The following is a 25709-nucleotide window of genomic DNA, read 5'->3' on the forward strand; positions in this document are numbered from 1 at the left end:
ATAGTGACAGCAAACCTGTACCAAACACTAAAATAGTAGTGTCTTTTATCTAATATTAAGTTTAATGTTCAAGACTGTCACGGAGGAGACACTAATTTAAGTCTAATCAAACCGTTCATAGATTTTATTTAGTTAGACATTGTTTAATATCTAATTCACATATTGGCCAACATACTTGAGTGCTACGTGTATATACGTATGCACGTTCCTGTATTTATATTTTTTTGCATGTGCAACGTTCCATTGGGGGGATGGGGGTACCTTTCAACATTTTAACTTTGGAATAACTTCTTTTTGAGTACATTTATCATTCTTAAAACTGATCCGTTAATGGAACACAACTACCCTGGAGAGATGTATACATATCTTAAAGGAGCAGAAGATTGCAAATATTGTCAAATGATTCCTATAAAATATGTTCCACTATTTTGATTTTGGATAACAGCAAAAACCCTAATAAGAAGAGGATCACAGAAGGTGCATTTCTGCATGTTGTGATTTTAATATGCGACATGGTTTCCGAGAAACTGCAAGCATGTACTATTTGTATTGTTTTATTAATGTTTCTTTGAGGTGTTCATTTCTTACTTGGGTTTGACGACCGACAGATGGTTAGACAACGGTATATTATAATTCGTTACGTCTAAAACACAGTCGTATAATAAAAGATAAAGCTGAAATCTTGAATCATTAATTATACATTTAGTTTTATCTTGTCATATTTTACTAAACTAGTTCAATTTGTCTCAGAGTTCTAACTGTTGATTAAGTGGTCCTTTATTATCATTGGTTTGTTCAAAGTCAGTTGTTCGTATTATGCATAATAATTAGCAACACATAAATGAACTCGTGTTGGTTCATTGATTGATGTGCAGTCGCAAATATTTCATGCATATTTAGAGCAAATATAAAGATATAAATAGTTAATTTTATTCAGTTGAATTAATTGTTTACAAAGTAAATTATTCTTTTGCCTTAATAAATTGCAGTGATGACCATATATGTTGATAATGTATCAGGGTTAGGGTTACGGAAGGTACATGTACGGCTTCATGCAAAAGTGGTTTCTGGGATTTTAGAGAAGTACTCAGTCTGTTTCAATTTTACTTTAAAAAACAAAAGGACAGTTTCTGTAATCTATTGAATATATATTTAAATAACATCATGTGATTGATTTTCTGAAAACTATAACCCCCACCCCTGTATGATCCAAAAGGTTAACATATGAACATATGAACGTCCATTGACATAAAAAATTCACCAAAGTTTTATGGGAAATCGTGAAAGCAGGTTGTAGTTAATGTTTACGACAGACAAACGGTCAGACAATAATTCGTCCGTCTAAAACACAGGTTGTTGTTATTGTACGACATGTTGAAGTTAGTGTACGGCATGTTGACGACAGACAGACGGTCAGACAACGGTATACCGCCGTAATTCGTCTCGTCTAATACACCACACAGGCGTTTAAAAAACGATAAAGCTGAACTATTGAATTGCTATTTCTGTTAAGTTTGTCTGATGTGTGGTGTAGAGTTAAAAAGTACAGCGTTCTATGAAACCGTTAATCGTGTGCCGGGGTAAAGTTATTGCAGAAAACCTAAAAAAAAAGAATTCTTTAATTTAAAAAATAACTTTATTCACTGACCCTTGTAATTAAGGGGTGAACATGAAATTATTCCTACTTGCCTCCCCTTACGATTTGGTTTTGAGGAAGCATTACTTATCCCTTTTTATTACTTCGTTACCTAGTTCCCGCCATCGGCTCACTATCAATTCCCTCCAACCTAACTCCCACTCATTTCCAAGATTCGATTCCAGAATCGTGTCCACCCAGTGGCATCTTTGAGGGAAGGTGGTTTCGGGGGTTGAAAACCCACTTTTTTGGACGAGCAATGCATTTAAATGGGAACATATGGTTGGACACTCCCACTACATGTATCTCCTTGGTTGGGAACCATTGTCTCATGATATACACACTGGTGTAATTGATGGAGAAGGGGTATATATTTATTCTATGATTAAATGATATAGCACTGGAGAGAAAAATATTGCGACTGATATTTGAAACCTTTCCATCATTATTTAAAGCATGTTTTAATATAGAATTAATCATTAAATATAAATATCTTGATAAAGAGCTTAGTCGGATCTCGAATTAAGGGGTGTAATGCTTGTGAGTCGTCTGCATCGGTCAAAGGAAAATTTCGAAAATGTTTACAGAACTGGAGAGAAAACCTATTGCTACTGGTTACTGATATTTAAAACCTTTCCATCATTATTTAAAGCATGTTTTTAATATGAATATCCTTTCGTAGAATAATGATTAAACATAATTACATCGATGATGACCTTAGTCGATTATCAAATTGAGGAATGTAATGTGAACTATATATTTACATACCAGCCGCCCTGACTGTTGTGCAGTTTCTCTCTTGGCCATGTCTTCCATTTATCTCACACGAGAATGTTTCGTCAGTTGTTGGCGTTGTGTCTGGTCTATATATATACGTCGTTTTGTTGATGTATGTGTCACAGCAAATTGGTAAAAACGAATTACATCTTCTGTATCGATGCAATCTGGAACATACACTGCTAACCAATAAATCCGAGTTTCTAAAAAACTTCACATTTGACCCATATCCAAGAAACTCGTTTACATTGCATGTAAGACTTATGCTAGTGTTTGCATGAATATAGTTCGGTGAGGCATATAATGTAATACACGTCACATGTCCTGAAGGTGAAAATATGAAAACGTTATATTTACTTTATACAGTCAAACACAAAAAAAAACAATTATCTTTCGAATCTTAAATTCGACCAGGCTGAAACAGTCTTAAACCATTCTAGACACTTATCAATATAAATCTATGGCCTGTAGAAAAGGTGAATATCCAAAATTGTCAACACGATAAGGTTCTTTCACTGACTCCTCAATAAAACGACTTGTACCATTTTGACGAAAAGTTTACAGTTTCGATATTTCGGATCAAAATTAACGTTTGATTAATTCTTATTCTGATTAGAAGCAACTGGGGTAAATGTCACATTTAGAACATGATTGTGGCCTTTGATCTAGATATCATTATCTTTATGGAGAACCCAGTACCTCAAATCATAGTACGAAGGGCTGTATTTGATTCAAGAATGCAGATAACTAACAGAAATTTTCATTCAAAAGAACAAATTTATAGGGAGTATAACTTCTAAATATTTTACAAGTATAGATTATTTTTGCTTGGTTTTTTTTTTTTATTATTGTTATTTTAAGGAGAGGATTTTTCCTATTTAGTATTTTAGCCGGAAAAAAATTACGGTGCCATCTTTTCTTTTGATATTCTCAAAGCATGTTCAAACAGCTACATGTATCATCTCGAATTCTATTTTTAAAATCTATCATTTAGTTTAGTTTCTAATCACATATTTTTTCCTGTATAGTCCATACAAAATGTGACATTTTGTCACAACTTGTAGCTTGAGAAAATGCGCAGTGACCTAACAGTTTTATCAATATATGATTTAACATATATCAAATATATACTGTGTTTTGGCAAAGTATGAACAATTACTATCATTTGTAATTTATTCCCATACCATTAATTTAATTAAAAGGTAGGAAAACCGTAAGACTTACCTTGAATTATGTAAATGAGACAGACGTTCAGCAGAAAGGAATGCATTCTTTCTTAAAGAACATAAAAAAGGAAATCAATCATTAATACTGAACAATATACTAACATATCAATACACAATGGCTTATACTTATTAAGTAAAATCAAAAATAACTTGTATTTAGTATCCGTTAATTGTCACAACTTAGAATTTTCAGCCAGCCATGAAAAGCGTCATACGATTTAAAAAAAAAAATAGTTTAATAGCATGTAGCCGTTGCCCTTTCTACGTATATTGCACCTACATAAGTACATTTATTTCAGAATTCCTGATTCATGATCCGTTTAATGTTACCTTAACATGTCTAATGATTCTTAATACTAAAATAAAAGCAAATTTCCAAAGATTTTTTTTTAACCACCTTGATCTCCTATGAGGGTCTTACACGGTCAGATGGATACGTTCAACAATGTATGTTCTTTTCGAGGTATTTGTTTCAACATGATACAAGTATAAAAACAACTACACTAATCGGTGTAAACAATATTTTTTGTATGAATAATACAAGAATATTTTATAAACACATTCACAATTAGGATTCAGAAACAAGCAACAAGTGCTTATATGTTAATCTGTCTCCGTAACAAATACACTTGCTGAAATATACATGTATGTGATGGTATGTGCTCATTAAAGATGAACTCAAACGGATATTTAGACAATATTTCAATTACAAAATGTGTAAAGATTTCGGTTTCCTAAATAACTACGCGAAAAGATGAATGTGAGCAACACTATTGAAATGAAAGCATTTGTTGATATTGATCGCTATCAATTCTGTGAAAAACAATCTGGTCCGGAAATGTATTTTCCTCCAATCATATAATGTTTGTTTGCTTTGGCATTAGTCAACTTCCTCAGATTTAATCAAAGTTTGTCAATTTTTAAATATTTTGGCCCCGAGCATCACTAAAGACAAAAAAGTTAAAAAAAATAATTCTCGTTTCTGGACTAGTAAAAATAATACTATTAACATGACAGTGTTATTTCTCATTTTTTAATAATTTGATTGAAAATCTATCTTTCGTTTTTTTTTTTTTTTTTTCTATATTTTATACTCTTGCAATAATTCAGTTATTAAGTTTAGGGCAACATTTCTATTAACTGAATTTTGTATTCACTTTTTGTTAGCCTTTTTATATGTGCTCTCCGCCGTGTAATTTATTTTGCTTCCAAACTTTTTTTCTGAGTGTTACTGAAACAGGTTTTTCCAGAAAGATATCTCATGCCTGCACATCATATCGTAAGGTTATTCATTGTATTTTTTAAATGATGAAATTAGAATAAAATTTCCTTAAAAAAATCCATACAAAAATATTCCTCGTAATACTTAGATGTATTTTTAAAGCTTCGTAGGTATCAGCTAACTGGTGGAAAACAAACGTATCTATCAACTCACCTATAAAGTGAATTCAGAAGAACTCGACACAAAATTAAAAATAAATAGACGCTTAAACCATTATAAAATCCCGTTTTGTTTAAATTCCACGGCTAAAAGAAAAAAAGTTGATAGTATATGCGCACGCAGTAATAAATAATATGTAGTTGAAGAAGAAGAAGTGTTTTATCCTTCCGTTCTACAATTTAAAAAAGGACGCAAGATTAAATCGCACACATACCATGCAAACACGTCCTTTTAAATAATATAAAGCGAAGAGCTTAATATTTCAAATTAATTATCACAATAGCAATCCCTGTTTTCAATAATGTATAAAACAAGAAAAAAGCAGTCACTGTTAATTTTCTTCAAGTGTTTTTGTTTTAATAAAGAAATAAATAATTTTTTACTGCAGGTGTTTCAAGCTTTATTTGTATAAACTCCTGATGTGCAACGAAATACAAATCATCATGAGGGTGTGTGTACAAACATCTATAAGAGTGTTGCAGATTTTTAAGATTATTCTTAAGAGTGAGATAAAAGCCTGCACGGAACACTAATCGCTTATCCTGGTTTATATTGTCACTGACTGATGTTATTTTAGTTTTAGTACACTGAGATGTTTTTACATGTACAAAGTATATATCAACCACCCTGAGCATCTAATTTATCTTACAAGATGACTGCTGTATAAACATAATATGGCCATTCATTAGTCTTCTTCCGACGATTGCAAAAAAGGGAATTTCGTTTGAGCATGTGCTTGATGTATACATTTACAGTAATAGAAAGTAACAAATGGTAACTTCGAAGCCTCCTGTAAAGAGAGCGTGTCTTACTCTCTGTACCATTGAACTATAAAACAACACTTAAAGCGGTCAAAAGGTCACGTGTTATATGGGTAAAATACTGTCAACATAAATCCTACCAGCATTTTCTATTCACCACTCTAAATGTCAAATCTCAAGTCAGAATGCACAGGACCGTAACTACCTATGAGGCAGGGGAGGCAAATGCCTCCCCTGAAATTTCTACACCAAATTTTTTTTTTTTTAAATAATAAAATGAAATATGTTCACGAAGAACTTGCATTTATATTATAAACAACACAACTTTACAGTTTTAACAGTGTTATCATGATACGTGATATACCTGTCATTTTCCGGATTTTTGATCGAAAGTTAACCGTTTTAATATAGTTTTATTTATTTTTTCGTGTGGCCGTCTGTCTGTTATTCAGTATATATTCGTACGAGAACACATATGAAACTTTGCTTTCGACAATTTTGAATAAAACTTAACTATTCACATTCATTTAGGGGCTCAATTATTAAGCAGAGGAAGTTCCCTTCGTATTGTGACTCTTTTATGATATCGGAAATTCGTTACCGGCTGAATCAGCTTGTTGTGTCGTTTTTTTTAACGTCACCCGATCGTACGAGAACATTATGGCCAATGCCTTAATTAGTCGTTGTAGCAGGGACTTTCTATACTAAGTATCTATTTACAATAGAAAGTCCCTGGTTGTAGTTATATACATGTCTGTTCAGCTTACAACGATGTTGAAATTCAAGGTCCTCGATAAAAAAAATATCTTGCGTTCTATGATCTTGCTTTATATGTTTTTTTTAAAACTTACCAGTTTGATTTCTAACAAAATTATCTTTAAATACAGATAATGATTGTTTGCATAAAAATTGCTTCCAGGATCCAGCAATACTGATGTATTTCACACATGAAGTAAGGAAATCGAAGGAAACGGGTTATTTTTAGACATTTTAATGAGAGAAAAAAATCGGCGGTCACAATGTATTTAATGTTAATAATTATAGGTCAAAGTACGGCCATCAAGACGGAGCCTTGGCTTACCCCGAACAGCAATCTCAGGCTCAGACAGCTTGTTTTTGCATAAAAATTGCTTCCAGGTTCAAGCAATACTGACGTTTCTAAAAGTAAGGAAATCGAAGGAATACGGGTTATTTTTAGCCATTTTACCGAGAGAAAAAAATCGGCGGAGGGCTGCGCCACCAACCCTCCTCTCTTGGGGGCCTCAATCGGCTGCCACCAAACCCCTGCCTCCCCTGAATTCGAACCCTAGTTACGGCCCTGATGTATTAAAAGTTAACAACGATAGGTCAGAGTACGCCCTTTAACAAGGAGCCCATGGCTTACATAGCACAGCAGGCTTTAAAGGGGCCCAACATTAAAAGTTTTAAACAATTCAAATAGGAGAACCGATTGTCTACATTTGTAATCTAAAGGAAAACTCAGAAATGATGAACGCCTATGAACCACAACAATACACGACAACCACAATGAATGTGCCTGTCCCAAGTCAGGAGCCTGTAATTCAGTCGTTGTCGTTTGTTTATGTGTTACATATTTGTTTTTCATTCATTTTTTTTTTATATAAATAAGGCCGTTAGTTTTCTCGTTTGAATTGTTTACATTGTCATATCGGGGCCTTTTATAGCTGACTATGCGGTATGGGCTTTGCTCATTGTTAAAGGCCGCACGGTGACCTATAGTTGTTAATGTCTGTGTCTCTTGTGGACAGTTGTCTCATTGGCAATCATACCACATCTTCTTTTTATACGAAAACCACAAAACATTCCAATACATGAAAGTTGAACTAATCTTGTAAATTTTTTAAAATAGTTTTAAAATTTCTTTGTAAAAAACCGGTTTAATTAGAAGTGCAGATGCAGGTAACTCAAATAAAATACCCAGATAAAATAGATTATACTATCCATTATGATAAGATATAAAAGACGTCAACTCTGTTATTGCAATTCCTATAAGAGTTATTGCGATTCCCTCAAAATTTTGATACCTAGATTTGTATCTCCATATTCTGAATGTCTCGAGTTCATGACATTCGATATAGGTAAATAAAAAAAACAACAATTGTTGCCTTCACAATCTTAACATGTCAGACATATACTTCTTCTTGCCAGTTTTTTTTTTATATTCATTTTAAACTGATAACAACAGAAAACATAAATATACTTTCATAATTTTTTAATGAATAAAAAAACCAAATGTAACAATAATATCAAGATGAAAAGCATTCAAACGTCTATGTACATGCATGCATACAAAACATATTCAATACATACGGACGATCAATTCTCTAGAACTACTTTCATAAAGAAAATGTTTATTTTCTTATGTCAAGTCAAGGAGTCTGTTCTATGGAAAAGCCGGGATTTATTTGACAAAATCTTCTTGAATGTTAGGTTCTTAATGCTCTTCAACTCCGTACTTAGTTTCATTTTGTTTATTCGAGTGACATTGATGTCTTTTGTAGATGTAATGCAAAATTATCAGCCTGAATCTTTGATGAGTTTTTCTTTTAAATCTCAATGATGTCTTCCTCCTTATATCCCATTATTTTTTTTCTGAGATTTTTTTCATTTCTTAAATTCAAGTATTTACTTACTTTTAAGGAATTTTGAGTTTGTAAAAAGAGATGACTTGTCTCAGATGGTAAATAACTAACCAGACAGAATTGATGGCCGTAATGAAGGGTCTGGAAAAACACCACCCACTTTTGGATGTACGGTTGTCCTTCTTTTTGATTCCCCTTACGAAACATGGACTATCATATATCAACTCGAGTTGGACCTGATCCTTAGTTCACAAATAATTCTATTTATTCATATAATATGTAAATGTTTGCAATGACCATATACAGTGTATATGCAGTAAGACATGGTAACTAGTGTAGAATCATTGTTACCCTTTGACTTAAAGTACATTACATAGTTTTTAAACGATCACATAGAATAAACTTGATCTAATGAACATACTGTTAGTATGTCAACAATTTCAACGTGGTCTAACACTTCCATATTTATATGTAAGGAAACGGGCATAGGCTACACGCAATGTCCAACTATAATTTTGATATCATCCCATCCATATATAGATACTAGAAATAGCATAAAATACATTTTGCTATAAGTTCTCTCAAATTAATAACATTTCTTTCTTTGTAAGGCTGTTGATTACACTTAATTAAAGCTTAACAAAAATAGTTTTTATATCGATCATTTATGCAAAATTAAATACACAGTTTAACTTAAAGGAACCTTATGCAGAGCTTTTGTTGGGAGTGAGATATAAGACTTCATTTTGTATTTTTATCAAATCAATTAAAAAAACAATGTCGTTATATTTCTGACCTAAACTGCGCATTATCACTGTTATCAATGCGGATATAAAATTCTTTATCTTTTCTCTTTGGTATTTTCCTTAGAGAATGTTTGATCAAAGTTTGATACAAACGTCGAAAAGTTATATATCTGTGATTTCTCAAACTTGATGGTTTCATTGCTGAAACTAAATGCAACAAATCAAGATTGTGTAGGATTGGATTTAAACACCAAAAAGTAATTAATATAAAATCATGTTTCCAAAGCGCTTGAATAACATGCAAATCAATAAAATTTGAAAGCTGGGGTAACGTTGTAAAAATACGAGATACAATACGGGTCGTTTTTACCAAAAGGAACCGTAAAATAGTGGCAAACTATTATATTTAATATCAACATTGCCAGAAAAGTTAGCACATTAGTTTCTCGTTAATTTCTTAATTCATTTCATCAAAGTTCAATTGGGAACTTTTTCCATACTTTTCCTTGGCTTTCAACATAAACATCAATAGTATTGCACTGTATACTAATATAAAACGTTAGTTTAGGTTAACTGTTTAATTTCTTTTTTGGCTTCTGTTTCACTGGAGGAGGTTTCAGTGCAACTTTTTCGTTTTTCTTCTTCATTTTTTTCACATTTTCATAATTAGCATAATGTGACGATGAATCATTTTGTGTACCTGAAATCAAAACATAACAAATTACTTACAGACACATATTCTTTAAAAAAATTAAATACAAATGTTGTCCTTTTTACATAGTAATAGTTTCGCATGAAGGTTCACTTTAAATTTGTTATACTAATATCCGTTACATAAAAATATTATCTAGTGGTTTACATTATTGATTGATACAAGTTTAGATAATGGATAAAAACGAATTGTAAACATAGTTTAGCTACATGTATCTTTTGGGATTCATCATACAACAGGCTCTCAATAGCCCATACTGTTCTCAAAGTACATGTTTCATACTATGCCAGAGGACATCGTTTGGTTCTGAATCGATGTTTGTCCTACGTTCGTGTATTTAGTGCACATTCTCTTATTTTACCAATATTTAAAAGAGAAAATTGCTGTATGTTTTATGTTTTGCAAGTACTTATTGTTGCAAATTTTGAATTATCGACGAATTCGCACGTATTCAATGACGCGATACTTCTTAAAATATCAAACATGAGAAACGGACTTCAAATATTTAAATGTTCGAAACACGGTCTTTATTTGTTTTACATTAATAATTATGAAAGAATATAAACACAGATGTTTTATTTATTACAAAGTAGTTCATATAACTAACATGTACACCATAAAGTTAATTTATGCACCAAATATAAAATGACCTATTGCATTTAGTATTAGAAAAACAAAAACAAAACTCATAAACTTAACTATAACCACTGAACCATGATAATGAGGTCAACGTCAAATGAAATCTGCCGGTTGGACAAGTACACCTCAAATTCCATTGAGGACTTTGCAAGGTACGCACATACCAAATATAGTTATCATATTACTCATTTAAGTAAGAAATTATTATTACAAACAAAATTCTTAACTTTTTTTGCATAGTCACTGAACCATGAAACTGAGGTCAAGGACAGACAAAAACTTCGTAACATAAGGTATCTTTATACATAGTATGAAACATCCAGGCCTTTCACCTTCTAAAATATAAAGCTTTTACGAAGTGAGCTAACGACACCGCCGCTGCCGCCGCCATCCCCACCGTAGCCGCCACCGGATCACTATCCCTATGTCGCGTTTTCTGCGACAAATGTGGCAGGCTCGTCAAAAACTCATTTTTATGCATCTTCGATAATGCTAGCAGAGACTTTCATTTTCAGGTATCAGCATCCGCCTGTCATTCTGTTTTTGCTGCCCGTAGGGTTTGGGGTTGGAGCTTAATGCAGGTTTTACTTTTTGGTTGAACAAGGTGTATCGTGTAATTAAAACTTTGATTATTGAAAATTATTTTTATATATTTTCTTTCATTATCTTTTCTATGTATGACTAAACTTGAACTTACGGATGCCCTAGATACGGTCAAGTGTGCCTCATAAGTTGACTTACATCTTATAATTGACAATAAGGGTCGGTTAAAAAAAAATACAAAAAAAAATATTTTAGCATGCCATTTGTGAATTTATATGTAATTTTTTATATGTAGCAATAACATTAACGGTACCAATTTTTCTGCACCAAATGCGCATTTCGACAAATAATATCTCTTCAGTGATGCTCGTGGCCAAAATATGTAAAATCCAAAGCTTATATAAAAGATGTAGAGCTATAATCCAAAAGTTCCAAAAAAGTATAGCCAAATCCGTGAAAGGAATCAGAGCTTTGCATGAGGGAGATACATTCCTTAATTTATAATATTTTTTAACATTTTGTAACAGCAAATTTAATAACACAAAAAATCAGTATTTTCATGCCAGTACCGGAGTACTGGCTACTGGGCTGGTGATACCCTCGGGGACTAACAGTCCACCAGCAGAGGCATCGACCCAGTGGTAGTAATAACATTAACGGTACCAATTTTTCTGCACCAGATGCGCATTTCGACAAATAATGTCTCTTCAGTGATGCTCGTGGCCAAAATATGTAAAATCCAAAGCTTATATAAAAGATGTAGAGCTATAATCCAAAAGTTCAAAAAAGTATAGCCAAATCCGTGAAAGGAATCAGAGCTTTGCATGAGGGAGATACATTCCTTAATTTATAATATTTTTTAACATTTTGTAACAGCAAATTTAATAACACAAAAAATCCGTATTTTCATGCCAGTACCGGAGTACTGGCTACTGGGCTGGTGATACCCTCGGGGACTTACAGTCCACCAGCAGAGGCATCGACCCAGTGGTAGTAATAACATTAACGGTACCAATTTTTCTGCACCAGATGCGCATTTCGACAAATAATGTCTCTTCAGTGATGCTCGTGGCCAAAATATGTAAAATCCAAAGCTTATATAAAAGATGTAGAGCTATAATCCAAAAGTTCCAAAAAGTATAGCCAAATCCGTGAAAGGAATCAGAGCTTTGCATGAGGGAGATACATTCCTTAATTTATAATATTTTTTAACATTTTGTAACAGCAAATTTAATAACACAAAAAATCCGTATTTTCATGCCAGTACCGGAGTACTGGCTACTGGGCTGGTGATACCCTCGGGGACTAACAGTCCACCAGTAGCAACATTCATGCAGCGCCTGCATATGGAGTACATATCTCTAAGATGATTCTGTATTACAGGGCTGGAGTTTCCATCATGCGAGTTTCTGCTCACAAGCTATTAAACCAAGAGTTCCAAATGTTGAAGTTGAAATCATCCCTTCGTTTATTTTACAGACGATACCACGAGTTGATTGATCTTTATGGAATATCTGTGTATCACGTTTCTTTTTTTTTCGACATGACAATTTTGGCTTATTTTCTAGTTATGGATTGGAATGTCACTTTGATATCTTTTGTCTCTCATTCATGCTTTTATTATATATCGACCATTTCTCAATGACGCATAACAACAATCGAGTGGTAATCAACTTCCCACAAAATACTCTAAATGATTAATGCTTGTTACAATGTACTGGATACATGTTTCTCGATTATATACATCTTCATTATCAATTTTGGAAGACAAAGCACATGAAGCATTGTTTAAAATGCAGCGAATATGCTATTTACCTGTTGGAGACATGTGTAAGTTATCGTATGGTTTTTCCGAGGAGTTCGAAGTTCTTCTGACAAGATCATCATAAGGCTTATCGCTGAAAATGTAATTATTATTATAATAGTAACCGAGAAAGATCTTAAAATAATACAGATCAATACAAACTTATTATATATTAACCCCATATTCATTATTAATTATATGTGTTTACCCCTGCCGTGCTTTACGAAAGAGTCATCATTGAAATTCGAACCAGAACAAGTCAAAAGGGTCTTAAATAAAGTATGAGGTCTATAAGCGATATTCAGAGAAAAAAATCTTAGTCAAAATATTTTTTATTTTTTTTTTGGTGATGCTGGATATATTTCTTTTTCTAATTATGTCATGTTGGATGATTGAAGAGCGCTAACAAATTTTCCCAACATCGACACAGTCTATACTAGCCTGTCCTAAGCCAGAGCAAGTAATAAAGTGGTTGTTGTTTGTTGCTGTCTGTTATATATTTTTTTTTGTTAATTGTTTTTTAATAAGTCATGATGGTAGTGTTTGATAAATTGTTTTTCATGTTGTCATGTCGAGGCTTTTTACAGCTTACTAAATGGAGTCGTTTTATTTTCAAAGTTAAATGCTATATGATAAACTGTATATGCTTATGTCGTCATCTTTTGAATTTATTTGCATACATTTAATATGTCGTGAACTCAGTGGCATTAAAACGACATTATCTTAGTTTATATTCTTGTCTGATAAAACAGACCGAAATGGTGTTTAAATGATCAATCTAAACTAGAAATTAAAATGAAAAATTGACAGCTAATTTGACAAATTATTTATAGTTTATGGTATGTTCCCCATCATATACTATATTTTGGAACACTATTTGTCAACTATAGATAAACACGCATTTTTTTTATATATGATATTAATTCCGTTCAAATATTCCATCTTAATAACAGATTAACTTAGTTATAGTATACCTTCCATTGTCATCATTTGTGACTTCTGTATTGACATTGCCCTCTACAATAAAATATATGCAATGTTCAAAGATATATCTCTAGTATTTGTGCGACTTCTTAATTTATAGAATAGCAATGGACTTTCCAAAAGAAGGAGCATCACATTGAAGCGAATCGAAACAACTTACTCTCGTTACCCAATACATTACATAGAATATTTTGATTTGACCTTAAATAATTTGAATAATATCAAATGGAATGATAAAGCGCTTTAACAGGTTCGACTCTTATACATCCTTGACTTTTAATTATTTAGCTTTAAGCGTTACTGATGCAAAGTAAAATCAGAGAATCACAACTTTAATATAGTGTTATTTTCCCTCATTGTTTTCCTGTACAATAATGCAATAACTGATATTCGATGTATGTAAAATTGTACGTGTTATAATTCACTACAAACAATAATTTGTTTTGGAATATTTTTACACTGCCTTTTCAAACAAAACCCACAAACAAGTATGACTTACATAGAGGATATTGTAATAAACCAGTTAATATTAAGGCATTTAATATTAAATTACTGTGAAAAGTGTATACATTTTGGTCATGTAAGCTGTTGAAGGTTATAATTTTTGTAACATGCCACAATGAATTGATAAATAAATTGTGTTTTACACTGATTTTACCTTGTGGTCCATTGATGGTAGTGTTTACATAGTTTGTGTGTACTGTATTCATATATGGACCTTCATCTTTCTTTGATAACCTACAATAGGAAATAAGCAGAACTAAAGTTACAGTTATATAAAGATTTGTCACTATCATATGTCATTTTTTTCCGTGAAAACTTCATACTGTTTCAGCTCTTAATTTCCTAAATCAAGACAATGTATATACGTACATGTATCGTCGCCTTCTTTTGTATTTACTAGAATATACATTGAAGTTCAACATTCGATTAAAGAAACCATGAGTTTAGCGTCAGTCGTTTCAACTTAATCAGAGTTCAGTCGCACCAGTATAAGTTAATGAAAAAAACTACAATTTAAAATTCAGGTTTAATAAAACGTTTGCTGACCTAAACTATCTGACAGTTGTTTCAAATGACTAATAGTGAACTAAATATATGTGTTAAAAAGCCTAGTTCTGATTATATTGTATATATTCTAGTTAAAGTTAAATTTACATATAGAGTTGGATCTGCTTACCCTTTTGAAGCACGGACGTCACTCTGGTTGTTGGTCAGGTTCATCCTGTTCAGTATTTAGTTTCTATTTGTTGTTTTTTGTCTTGTTAGTTTTTTTTCTTTGTTTGCCATGGTAAATTTATTATTGACTTTTGATCTGGATATCGCCACCATCGTTAAGTGTCAACATTTTACTCAAGTTAGACTTAAAAATAAAAAGTCGACAAGATTTTACGAAACTACTGACAATCTGGTGGCATGAGTTGACCACCACAATAACAGGAATTGATACAAGATGTTAATGTATATTTTCGTGAAAACCTTTAACATACCTTGCAATTCTTTGGATGCACGTCGTTATACAATTTGGACATCCACAGGGGGGACTTGAAAGATCAGTTGTGAGTATTCTAAACTCTAAAAAGAAAATTAATTCCACTTGACCTTCAAACACTGATATAAAGGCTATACATACAGTTTTTGATGATTTTTTTTTTGTTTTTTATATAGTATTCTTAATTTAATCAACTTGGCAAATAAGCGTTCAAACGCATTATATAACCTCGTTGGCTAAATAGTGTTTGCATACACCATGGCCTCAAAGGCATATTATATTCTGAATTGCGTTTAAACTTGAAACTCGTTGTGTAATTGATTATTTCTTTTTATCGTTTGGATCGTTACCAAGTACCGACACATGACCAAGGTGTTGTCACTAGTAAAGGAGGAACTGCTGAACCGTCAGGATCATGTGAGATAGTCACTTATTTTTTTATTAACTTTATGTTGCGTATTCCTTTCTTGTTTGTGAATTTGACAGTTGTGTCCATGGTTTTGACTTTTATTTTCCACTAGGGGTATGTGGTTATCCTCGTTGTATGTAATATGTCTTCTTAAAAGTATTCATTTTCGCCAGCACATATCAAGAAATAGTATGAAAAATGAAAAACTGATAAAAACATTCTTGTTACAGTCTTTACTTAATTTATTGCTTTTCAAGATGGTGCAGTTTAGGTTTGTTTGGTGAGGTGCACTTTAATTCCTTTGAAAAAAGCAAGTTAAAATTAAGAATGGAAAGATGGGATGTTTCAAAGAGACAACAACCCGACCATAGAGCAGACAACAGCAGAAGGCCACCAATGGGTCTTCAATGCAAGTTGTCTATTTAAACGTCATAACGTTCTACTTACTGCGTAGTAAAATCAACGCAATGACTATTATGATTAGCAGTAGCGCAATTGATATCAATACAACTCCTCCTATTAAAGCACCACTAACTCCAGACTCCTCTGATGCAGCTAAAAACAGCAATTAGAACATTATGTATTGAGGATTATCGAATAATTGGTTGATTGTTATTTGCTGAACAGTAAAGTATTGTATTTTCTGTTACAGTAATATTTGAATGTATGAATATTATGAAATATTTTAAAACTAGGTAAATATTGCTTTTTGAAATATGTTCAATAATTGGTCATGTGACAGCACAGAAAAAGAAAGATTTTTGAACAAAATATATATATAAAAAATCGTATTTTCTTCTGAAATTTTAAGCGTCTAACATTTTATTTCTTATAATTGTAACCATCATCTTTTATAATGATTTGTTAATGAAAGTATTAACTCGAACCTTTTCTAAGCATTATAAATTGATCCGCAATATAGCTTTCGTTGGTCAAAAATAAGGATACCTATTATTTTCGTGGCATTGTAAACGTCTCAACATGCTCAAGGCGAAGACGTATGGCAAATGCAAACATCTGACCAAAGTTGTTTACTTCTTATTAGCCAGATAAGCAATCTGCTTGAATTTTAAGTTGCGGAAAAGTGTACAACCGCTTGCATCTCAACAAGAACTGACAATATTTCTATTTGCATTCTTGATAAAGTCACTCAGTGGCACACAATAGAAACAAATTCAATCAAAAAGGTAACTATTTATTTATATAAATTATAATATATATGTAGGACTCTAAAGTGCGATGTTCATGCTAAAATGCGATGGTCTACGCTAAAGTGAGATGGTGTCTCACGCTAAAGTGCGATGGTTGTTTGTTTGCTAAAGTACAATGGTATAGCACGCTAAAGTGATGAACCAAACGGATAAGATTATATAAGGCTAAAATGTTAAAGTACATGGATGTTAAAAAAATTATTTTTGCAAAAGCTAGTAAGCTTACTCTTAGGTTTGAATATGTAATAGGCTTTATAATTTACCGGTAGTGATTTAAGTGCATGGTAAATATACGTTTGAAAACATATACCTTTATTTAACATACGTTTCTGTTCCATAAAATCCACAATATTTTAATGGGGACCGCAAAGTTATTATAAAACTTCAGTTAACGTAAAAATTATTTTAATGCATCCGTTTTGCAATAAATGCAGGATACAGGATACGTATACGTATACTATTTTATATTAGATATTAGATATTAGATAGAAAGTGTACTTTTTGTACTTAAATATCACTGAAGATGAATTCCATTTTGTTTTACAATGTGATGCTATAGAGACTTAAGGAGACAGTTTATTAAACCTTATCATTATAGACGTCCGTCGTCGTTCAAATTAGTGCAACTTCTCAGCACTTAAAATGTAAAAGATTTTCGAAAATTGTGTAAATTCTTGTTAAATGGACTTAATCATAGGACCGAACTGTTATTGGTCAATAATTGATATGTATTTGCTTCTCTGATGTATTATGTCATGTTGTGTTATAAAAATGTATTATAGGGTTATTGCATGAATATTGGGGAATATTGTCCCGAGTAGAATTTTATATTGCACGAGCTTGCGAGTGCAATATATGTTCTACGAGGGACAATATTCCCCAATATTCATGCAATAACCCTTTTATTGTATAGCAATATAATATTTGAAAGTAAAAATTGGTTTAAACTAATATTTTGTCATTGATGACGTCATGAATTTTGAAGATTTATTGCACTAGTGCAATAATAGAATTTATTGCACGCTAACTTTTGGTTACTTTCTGTTGGAAATATTATATTGTTATACAATAAATGTATTTATTGCACTGATAATTCATGTAATAATGTGCTTAAAGTAATAAAGAATTGAATTATATATTTTTGTTTTCTATTCGCCCCCCAAATATTCCTTAAAACTTCAGTTAACGTAAAAATTATTTTAATGCATCCGTTTTGCAATAAATGCAGGATACAGGATACGTATACGTATACTATTTTATATTAGATATTAGATATTAGATAGAAAGTGTACTTTTTGTACTTAAATATCACTGAAGATGAATTCCATTTTGTTTTACAATGTGATGCTATAGAGACTTAAGGAGACAGTTTATTAAACCTTATCATTATAGACGTCCGTCGTCGTTCAAATTAGTGCAACTTCTCAGCACTTAAAATGTAAAAGATTTTCGAAAATTGTGTAAATTCTTGTTAAATGGACTTAATCATAGGACCGAACTGTTATTGGTCAATAATTGATATGTATTTGCTTCTCTGATGTATTATGTCATGTTGTGTTATAAAAATGTATTATAGGGTTATTGCATGAATATTGGGGAATATTGTCCCGAGTAGAATTTTATATTGCACGAGCTTGCGAGTGCAATATATGTTCTACGAGGGACAATATTCCCCAATATTCATGCAATAACCCTTTTATTGTATAGCAATATAATATTTGAAAGTAAAAATTGGTTTAAACTAATATTTTGTCATTGATGACGTCATGAATTTTGAAGATTTATTGCACTAGTGCAATAATAGAATTTATTGCACGCTAACTTTTGGTTACTTTCTGTTGGAAATATTATATTGTTATACAATAAATGTATTTATTGCACTGATAATTCATGTAATAATGTGCTTAAAGTAATAAAGAATTGAATTATATATTTTTGTTTTCTATTCGCCCCCCAAATATTCCTTATAAGTAAAATAGGTCGTACCTTGACCTATAATCGTTTACTTTTATAAATTGATACTTGGATGGAGAGTTGTATTATTGACACTCATACCACATCTTTCTGTATCTACACAGTGTGAATAATTTATATACACGCACCCATAGTTGTGCATGTGTACTCATTCGATTCAGCTCGTCCTAAACCATTTTTGGATTCCAATGTAAATGTATACTTTGTAGATGGGGCGAGACTGTCTACTTGTAGCAAATATATGTCATCCTTAGTTGACGGTTCTTTAAAAGGGAATAGTTGTATTTGTCCGCTGTTTGTTTTGTATTTCACTGTAAAATTTTCACCAGGAACTACTGTCTTATCTGGAATCCAAGCAATTGACGCTGTCGTCGCACCCGTACACACCACTGTCATTTTGTTAACTTGTGTCGGTCTAGCTGAAATATATATATATATAAACTAAAATCAAGCATTTACTCATTTACGACTCTTTTTTTTTTAATAAATTACCATTTATTCATTTGTACATTTCACATACTATTAAAAGTATAAGATTCGTATGCAAAAGCTTTTCATGAGTTTTTATTTGACAATCATTGATTCAAATTGACGAATACGACATGCTGAGGACAGAGGTAATATGTTTATACATCTTGTATTATACAGTAGCCGTCATATTGACGTTTCCTTATATCTTTTTTGCTACTCGTGCCTAATCGAAGCTTAAATGTTTATGGTGTTTGAAGATGTAGGGGACATGTTTTTCCTTCTATTTTTGACAGAGGGAGTAAAAGTAAGCGTTTTAATCAATTATCCACTGTTTATGCTTTTGTGTATTCAACGTAAATCACTGTATTCAGTTTACAAACAGATCAACAATGAATAACAAGTATTGTCTAAAAGCTAAAAAAAAACTATTTACACATATTGTAAGTTAGGGGAGTACATAAAATTTCCGACCTGATCAGTATTATTCCGTATCTTATGTAAAACATAGGTATTAATATGTTATAACTATAAAGCTCTTTTTGAGACGATCCTGCATGGTTTCGTCCAATTAGCTTCTAGGCGTACCAAATGTCTGCAACATAGAAAAAATATATCGTTCCCATCTCATATGTTTTTTACCGGAAAAATGTTTAAAAATGTTATACATTTATGAATTCGAGCAAGGTTTATATTCAATGCATATTTCAGCAATTTTGTTTATCGCAAATATCGAGGGATAACACACTCCACCTTTGTAATACAAAAAAAATATATAGCTTGATAATCAAAATGCCTAGATTTTAGCGGATGCAGTTCACAAAACAATGTCTTTGTTGAGGAGTTGTCCAATTTGTTTAAATCACACCACATCTCTTAACTCTTATTAGACGAGAACTGAAACTTACTATAAACTATAACATTGATATTTGACGAGACATCAGTACCAATTTCGTTTCGTACAGTACATTTGTAAGATCCAGCCGCTGTTCTTCGTATGCTATTTATCTGTAACTGGTTTGTTGACGAACTTGTTGGGCCAGTCCACTGGTATGTGCAACTTGGTACACAATCAGCCAAGCATGTCACATAGTTGAAGTTACTAAATTCATTTGCAACAAACTCGTTACCTGCAGGTGATAATCTTATGTTTTCTGGTGGATCTGAAAATAGTTTAAAAATATATAATAAAAAATCCTAGAGGTCTGTTATTCATTAAGTGTCGTCTGTTGTTGTTCATCAATGTTTACACTTAAGTAATTTTAAATAGATCCTGTCGTTAGTTTTTGTCTTTTGTATTGTTTGATTTGTCTCATGTCGGGGTATCATATGGCTTACTATTGAGTCGGCTTATTCTCGAAAACCAAAAGGAGATGTATAGACTTCTGCTGTTTTCTGCTCTCTGGTCAAGATGTTTTCTCTTTGACATACTCCCCATTTTCATTCTCAATTTTATATAGTTTCTACCTTACACATTTGGTTTCTGGTGGAAAGTTGTCTTATGTTTTGTTTCCCCCCAACCGGTAGAGTGCATATCTCTTACAGATCCAATAATATATTGTATTTGGAGTGAAGTCTAGGTAGATAATAGTGATTACTCGAGTACATAAATCATAGCATTTGGTGCAGGAATTACAATTGGTTTTTATAGTACCATCCTTCGGCGCGGACATGCCAATACGGATATTATTTTATTGAAATTTTCTGTTAATTTTATTTAAGTATGCATCTTCTTCACGCATAGCACAATGTCATTATCCGTGTGTGTCTTCTTTCTGTCATATTTGTGTAATCTTTAACAAATTAATGTTAGTATTTGCATTTAGATTTTCAATTATTTTAATATCATGATATGTATCACTAAAGAGACATCGTTTGTCAAAATGCGCATCTTCTTTCATGAAAGTTATTACTATCACTGTGTTGATACATTTGATGAAAGCATTTTAGTCCCCAAGGATAAGAATGTTACAAACCCTAAAACTTTATCCCATTACTTTAGTACTGAAAAGCAATTCTAGATACATGTTTTATCTTTAAAGTGAAATTAGAGAGGCTGTCATCAAGTTTTGTAAATCTTTTTTAAATAATAGTAATATTAGTTATCTTGGTGTAATCAGGGGTGTACAGAATTTTACACCGTTGTTGAAAATTCATACACCCTGAGGCGCAGCTGAATGGGTGTATGAATTTTCAACAACGGTGTAAAATTCCGTACACCCCTGATTACACCAAGATAACGAATTTATTTCTTATGAACAATTCCTTTACTCATTTTAAAATCAGGATGTAAAATTGTAAAAATGGTGATAAAAATTTTCCAGCGTAATATTTTTTCAATGTCCATGTTGCTGCAAATTGTCAAATTTTTTTTTTTACTTTATTTTTGGAAAAATTCTGAAAATTTTTGTGTTCTTTTGAGTTAACAAAAAAATAAAAAAAACTTAATATTTTTTTTAATTTTTTTTAATTTTTTTTTTTTTTTTTTTTTTAGCATTTTCTTAATATTTTTTTTTTCTAAATTTTCTATTTTTCTTTATTTTGGCAAAATTTTATTTATTTATTTTTTTTTTTTTGCAAAATTTTATTTATCCCCGGGTGAACAAGGGTGGGGTGTTATTTACACCGGGGTAGTCAACCAATCAGATTGCAGTATTTTTGCTGCATAAGAAATAAAGTATTTCATCCCCTTTGCATTTTTTCATCTCTTCGATGCTTTTTGTATGTTTTTGATTTTTATCTATTTAATTTGACTAACAAACTGACGTAGCTGTTTAAGCATAAAATATTAATGATTATCATACTGGGATACCACCGACCATTCTCTATAGGATTTAAACATCCATTTAGACCATACTTCGCAATGTTCCACTAAAACTTCAGTTGAAAGTATTTAAAGTATTGTATGGCAAGCCGTTCTCGTCAAAACTATGTTTAAACCATTTTTCGAAAAATTTACACACTAAGAATTACAACAAAGCACACTGAGATTTAAAAACTTCAAAACGCACATTGAGAATTGAGAATTACACACTGAGAATTGAAAATTACACACTGAGAATTAAAAATTACACACTGAGATTTCATAAAGACGCACTGAGATTACAAAAATGAAAAACGCACACTGAGAATTGAAAATTACACACTGAGAATTGAAAATTACACACTGAGAATTGAAAATTACACACTGAGATTTCAAAAAGACACACTGAGAATAAATAAACTGAAAACACACACTGAGAATTTGAAATTACACACTGAGAATTTAAAATTACACACTGAGAATTTAAAATTGCACACTGAGATTTGTGCGCACTTTTTATGCGCACATATCTAATTAGCATACTTAATCTGAATCTATTACAAGCTTAAAACAACAAGGGGACAGAACTCGTTAGTCCTTCGATTTGGTTCCAAATTATCAATTAAAAAAACTTTAGAAATACAAGAACAAGAAAAATACCCACTTACTCTTATTACAAAATATAACCAAATGTGAAAAACTTTATTAAAATTATAAGAAAACATTGGAACAATCTGCAAAAGAATGCAGTGAAATTTTTACTCAAGTGTCTATTATAGCATATAAACGTAACAAAAATATAAAAGATTAACTAGCGAAATCAGGGAAACAGTTGGAAGACTTTGAAAAGGGAAACATGTTTAATTACTGGTAGTAATGATCTGAATTATAGGCAACAAACTTATGAATATGAGCGATGTTAAGTCTTGAAATTTACTACGAATGTTGGTTGAAGGAATCGCATTTCATTATAATGACAAGAGTTCTTGAGATCAAGATATAAATCTGTTGAATTATTCATCTCATGAATATTCATTAGTAATTTGCATATTAGTCTCAGTGCGTATTTTTGAAATCTCAGTGTGTAATTAACAATTCTCAGTGTGTGTTTTTCAATTTATTTCATCTCAGTGTGTCTTTTTAAAATCTCAGTGTGTAATTTTGAATTCTCAGTGTGTGTTTTTTATTTTTTTAAATCTCAGTGTGTAATTTCGATTTCTCAGTGTGTTATTTTAGGTTTTTAATTCTCAGTGTGTATTTTTTTCGAAAAAAGGGTTTAAACATAGTTTTGACGAGAACGGCTTGCCATAGTATTGATCATTATAATCTTGACAGCGCGGAACATTTTGTCGTTAACATAATTAAGCTGCAACTTTTTTTTTAACTCTTACATAAAATACTTACAAGTAACAGTAACTGTAACTATTTTCTCATCAGTTCCAATCTTATTGGAAGCCTTACACTTGTACTGACCATCGTTTTTCTTTTGTAGAATGTGTTGTGGCAAAATATTACCAACTACTTTTTTGCCATCAGGGTATATCCACTCAAAGTTACATACTGGTTCACAATCAGCCGAACAGTTTAGAGGTCCAATAGAACTGCCTTCTCTTCTTTTAATAATTGTATCAGCTGGATAAAGTGCCATATTATCCGGACCATCTATAATGCATTGTATAGACAAGTTAAGTTTGATTTGTCTTTATGAATATTAAATCTCATTTCAAGAATCATAGCCAATTCATAAGAACTGTATGTGCAAGTTACGATCGCGGGGGGGGGGGGGGGGGGGGGTGGGGGGTGGGGGGGGGGGAGGGGGATGAAACATACGACCTTATGCTAGACGAGTATTTTGAAAATATAATAAACTGAATGTCTAACTTTCAAAATATAGACATAAACATACTAGGTCTTAAGGTCTGGAGCTGGTATGTCAGTAACTGCTAGTAGTCCTTTGTAAATGTATGTGTTATTGTCATTCTACTTAGTTTCTATTGTTATCTATTCTGACATCGGACTCACGGTCTTCTTTTTAACTAAGTTTTAATGTACGTACACATGTATTGCTGTGCGTTTGTTTTTCTACATTGCCTATAGAGGTAAAGGGGAGGGTTGATATCTCCCAAAGCATGTGTGACCCCGCCGCATTTTTTCGCCTGTCCCAAATCAGGAGCATCTGGCCTTTCTTTGTTAATCTTGTATGGTTTTTAATTGTAGGTCATTCATATGTTTCAAAGTTTAGTATGACTGAACTAGTACACATTTTTGTTAAGTGACCATGCAGTTGAAGAAATCCTCCGGGTGCAGGATTTTCTCGCTGTGATGAAGACCTATTGGAGCTCGTCGGCTGTTTTCTGCTTTTTGTTCGGGTTGTTGTATCTTTGGCACATTCCCCATTTCCATTCTCAATTTTAGCATGAAAAAGTAAAAAAAGAATACTACTTCAACTCTTTCAGTAACAATTATTTCTTTCTTGAAATTGAAGTTATGTCCGATATCATGTTGTTTTCGACCTAAATTTTATGGGTTGCTGGCAAATCATTTTTGACAAAACGTCATTAAACAAAAACAAACAAAAAAGACAAAAGACGTAAACTTTGATCCGTTTTTTTTAACAACCCTTAGGCGCGATTTGCATCAACGTTGCACCTTACAATAATTTTCAAACATTCTATTTTCATTGGGTTAGTAATTTAGCTTTAAACAAGGAAAATAAAACAAAATAATTTTATTTTTCGTTATTTGTTTTTCTATTGTTTAATGATAACAATATTGATTATATATTTAAGTGTCTTGTTTACTGTACATTTAAGCTATGATAATATGACAAAATAAGTTGTTTAAGCCGCTGGTTGATCGTTGGGTTTGTTGATATCTAAATCACTGGAAAGTATGAATGGTGTTGGTATATATTTTACACTGCTGCACGCGTTGAATCAAATATTAGTAGTTTGTAGCCAGGATAATATTACAAGGTAGAACTAAATGTACTGCGGCAACTATCACATACATATGCACGTTGAAAATAATGTGTATGTTTATATTGTATGAATGTATTCAGATTTAAAAGAAAAGCACGCTGAGTTGAAGCCTAAAGTTCTATCTTTTAAATATTATCATGGCTACAAGCTATGTATGAATATTGTTTACTGAAGTCCTTTTGCTGAAGTTAAAAAAAAAAACCATTATCATCAGCATATAGTAAACAATATAAATTGCTAACCCCTTTAATATTCTTTAGAAAGAAGTTTAAGGATCCATACCATGAAGGAATATTTGACTCGTGTAGTAGTTTTGACTCTAAATATGCCTTCTCTAGTAGTGGAAAGATGGTCCCAAATTTTCAAGCCTGTTCCGGTTTCTGATCATAGACTTTGCAATGTCAAAATGCAGAGGGAATCTACCGAGTTCAGAAAGAGTAGCAAAATGTGTTGCTCTTTTGGTAAAACCAAGTAAATGTTTACAAAATTTAATGTGGAG

General features: G+C 31.9%; 1 protein-coding gene across 2 annotated transcripts in view; it reads right to left on the minus strand.

The window, feature by feature from the left end:
• Positions 1-9094: 9094 nt before the first annotated feature.
• LOC143079996 (uncharacterized) overlaps positions 9095-25709 on the minus strand; it is a 28927-nt gene continuing 12312 nt past the window's right edge. For both annotated transcript variants that reach the window (XM_076255639.1, XM_076255638.1), the window contains exons 5-13: positions 23634-23891; positions 20335-20589; positions 19087-19377; positions 16221-16328; positions 15363-15447; positions 14531-14610; positions 13863-13905; positions 12900-12982; positions 9095-9890 (exon numbers count right to left, since the gene is read on the minus strand). In XM_076255639.1, coding sequence (XP_076111754.1) covers positions 9760-9890; positions 12900-12982; positions 13863-13905; positions 14531-14610; positions 15363-15447; positions 16221-16328; positions 19087-19377; positions 20335-20589; positions 23634-23891 — 1334 coding nt within the window. In that variant the 3' untranslated portion in view covers positions 9095-9759. The remainder of the gene's footprint in view (positions 9891-12899; positions 12983-13862; positions 13906-14530; positions 14611-15362; positions 15448-16220; positions 16329-19086; positions 19378-20334; positions 20590-23633; positions 23892-25709) is intronic.

This window comes from Mytilus galloprovincialis, chromosome 6, assembly GCF_965363235.1.
Source record: "Mytilus galloprovincialis chromosome 6, xbMytGall1.hap1.1, whole genome shotgun sequence".
Taxonomy (NCBI): domain Eukaryota; kingdom Metazoa; phylum Mollusca; class Bivalvia; order Mytilida; family Mytilidae; genus Mytilus; species Mytilus galloprovincialis.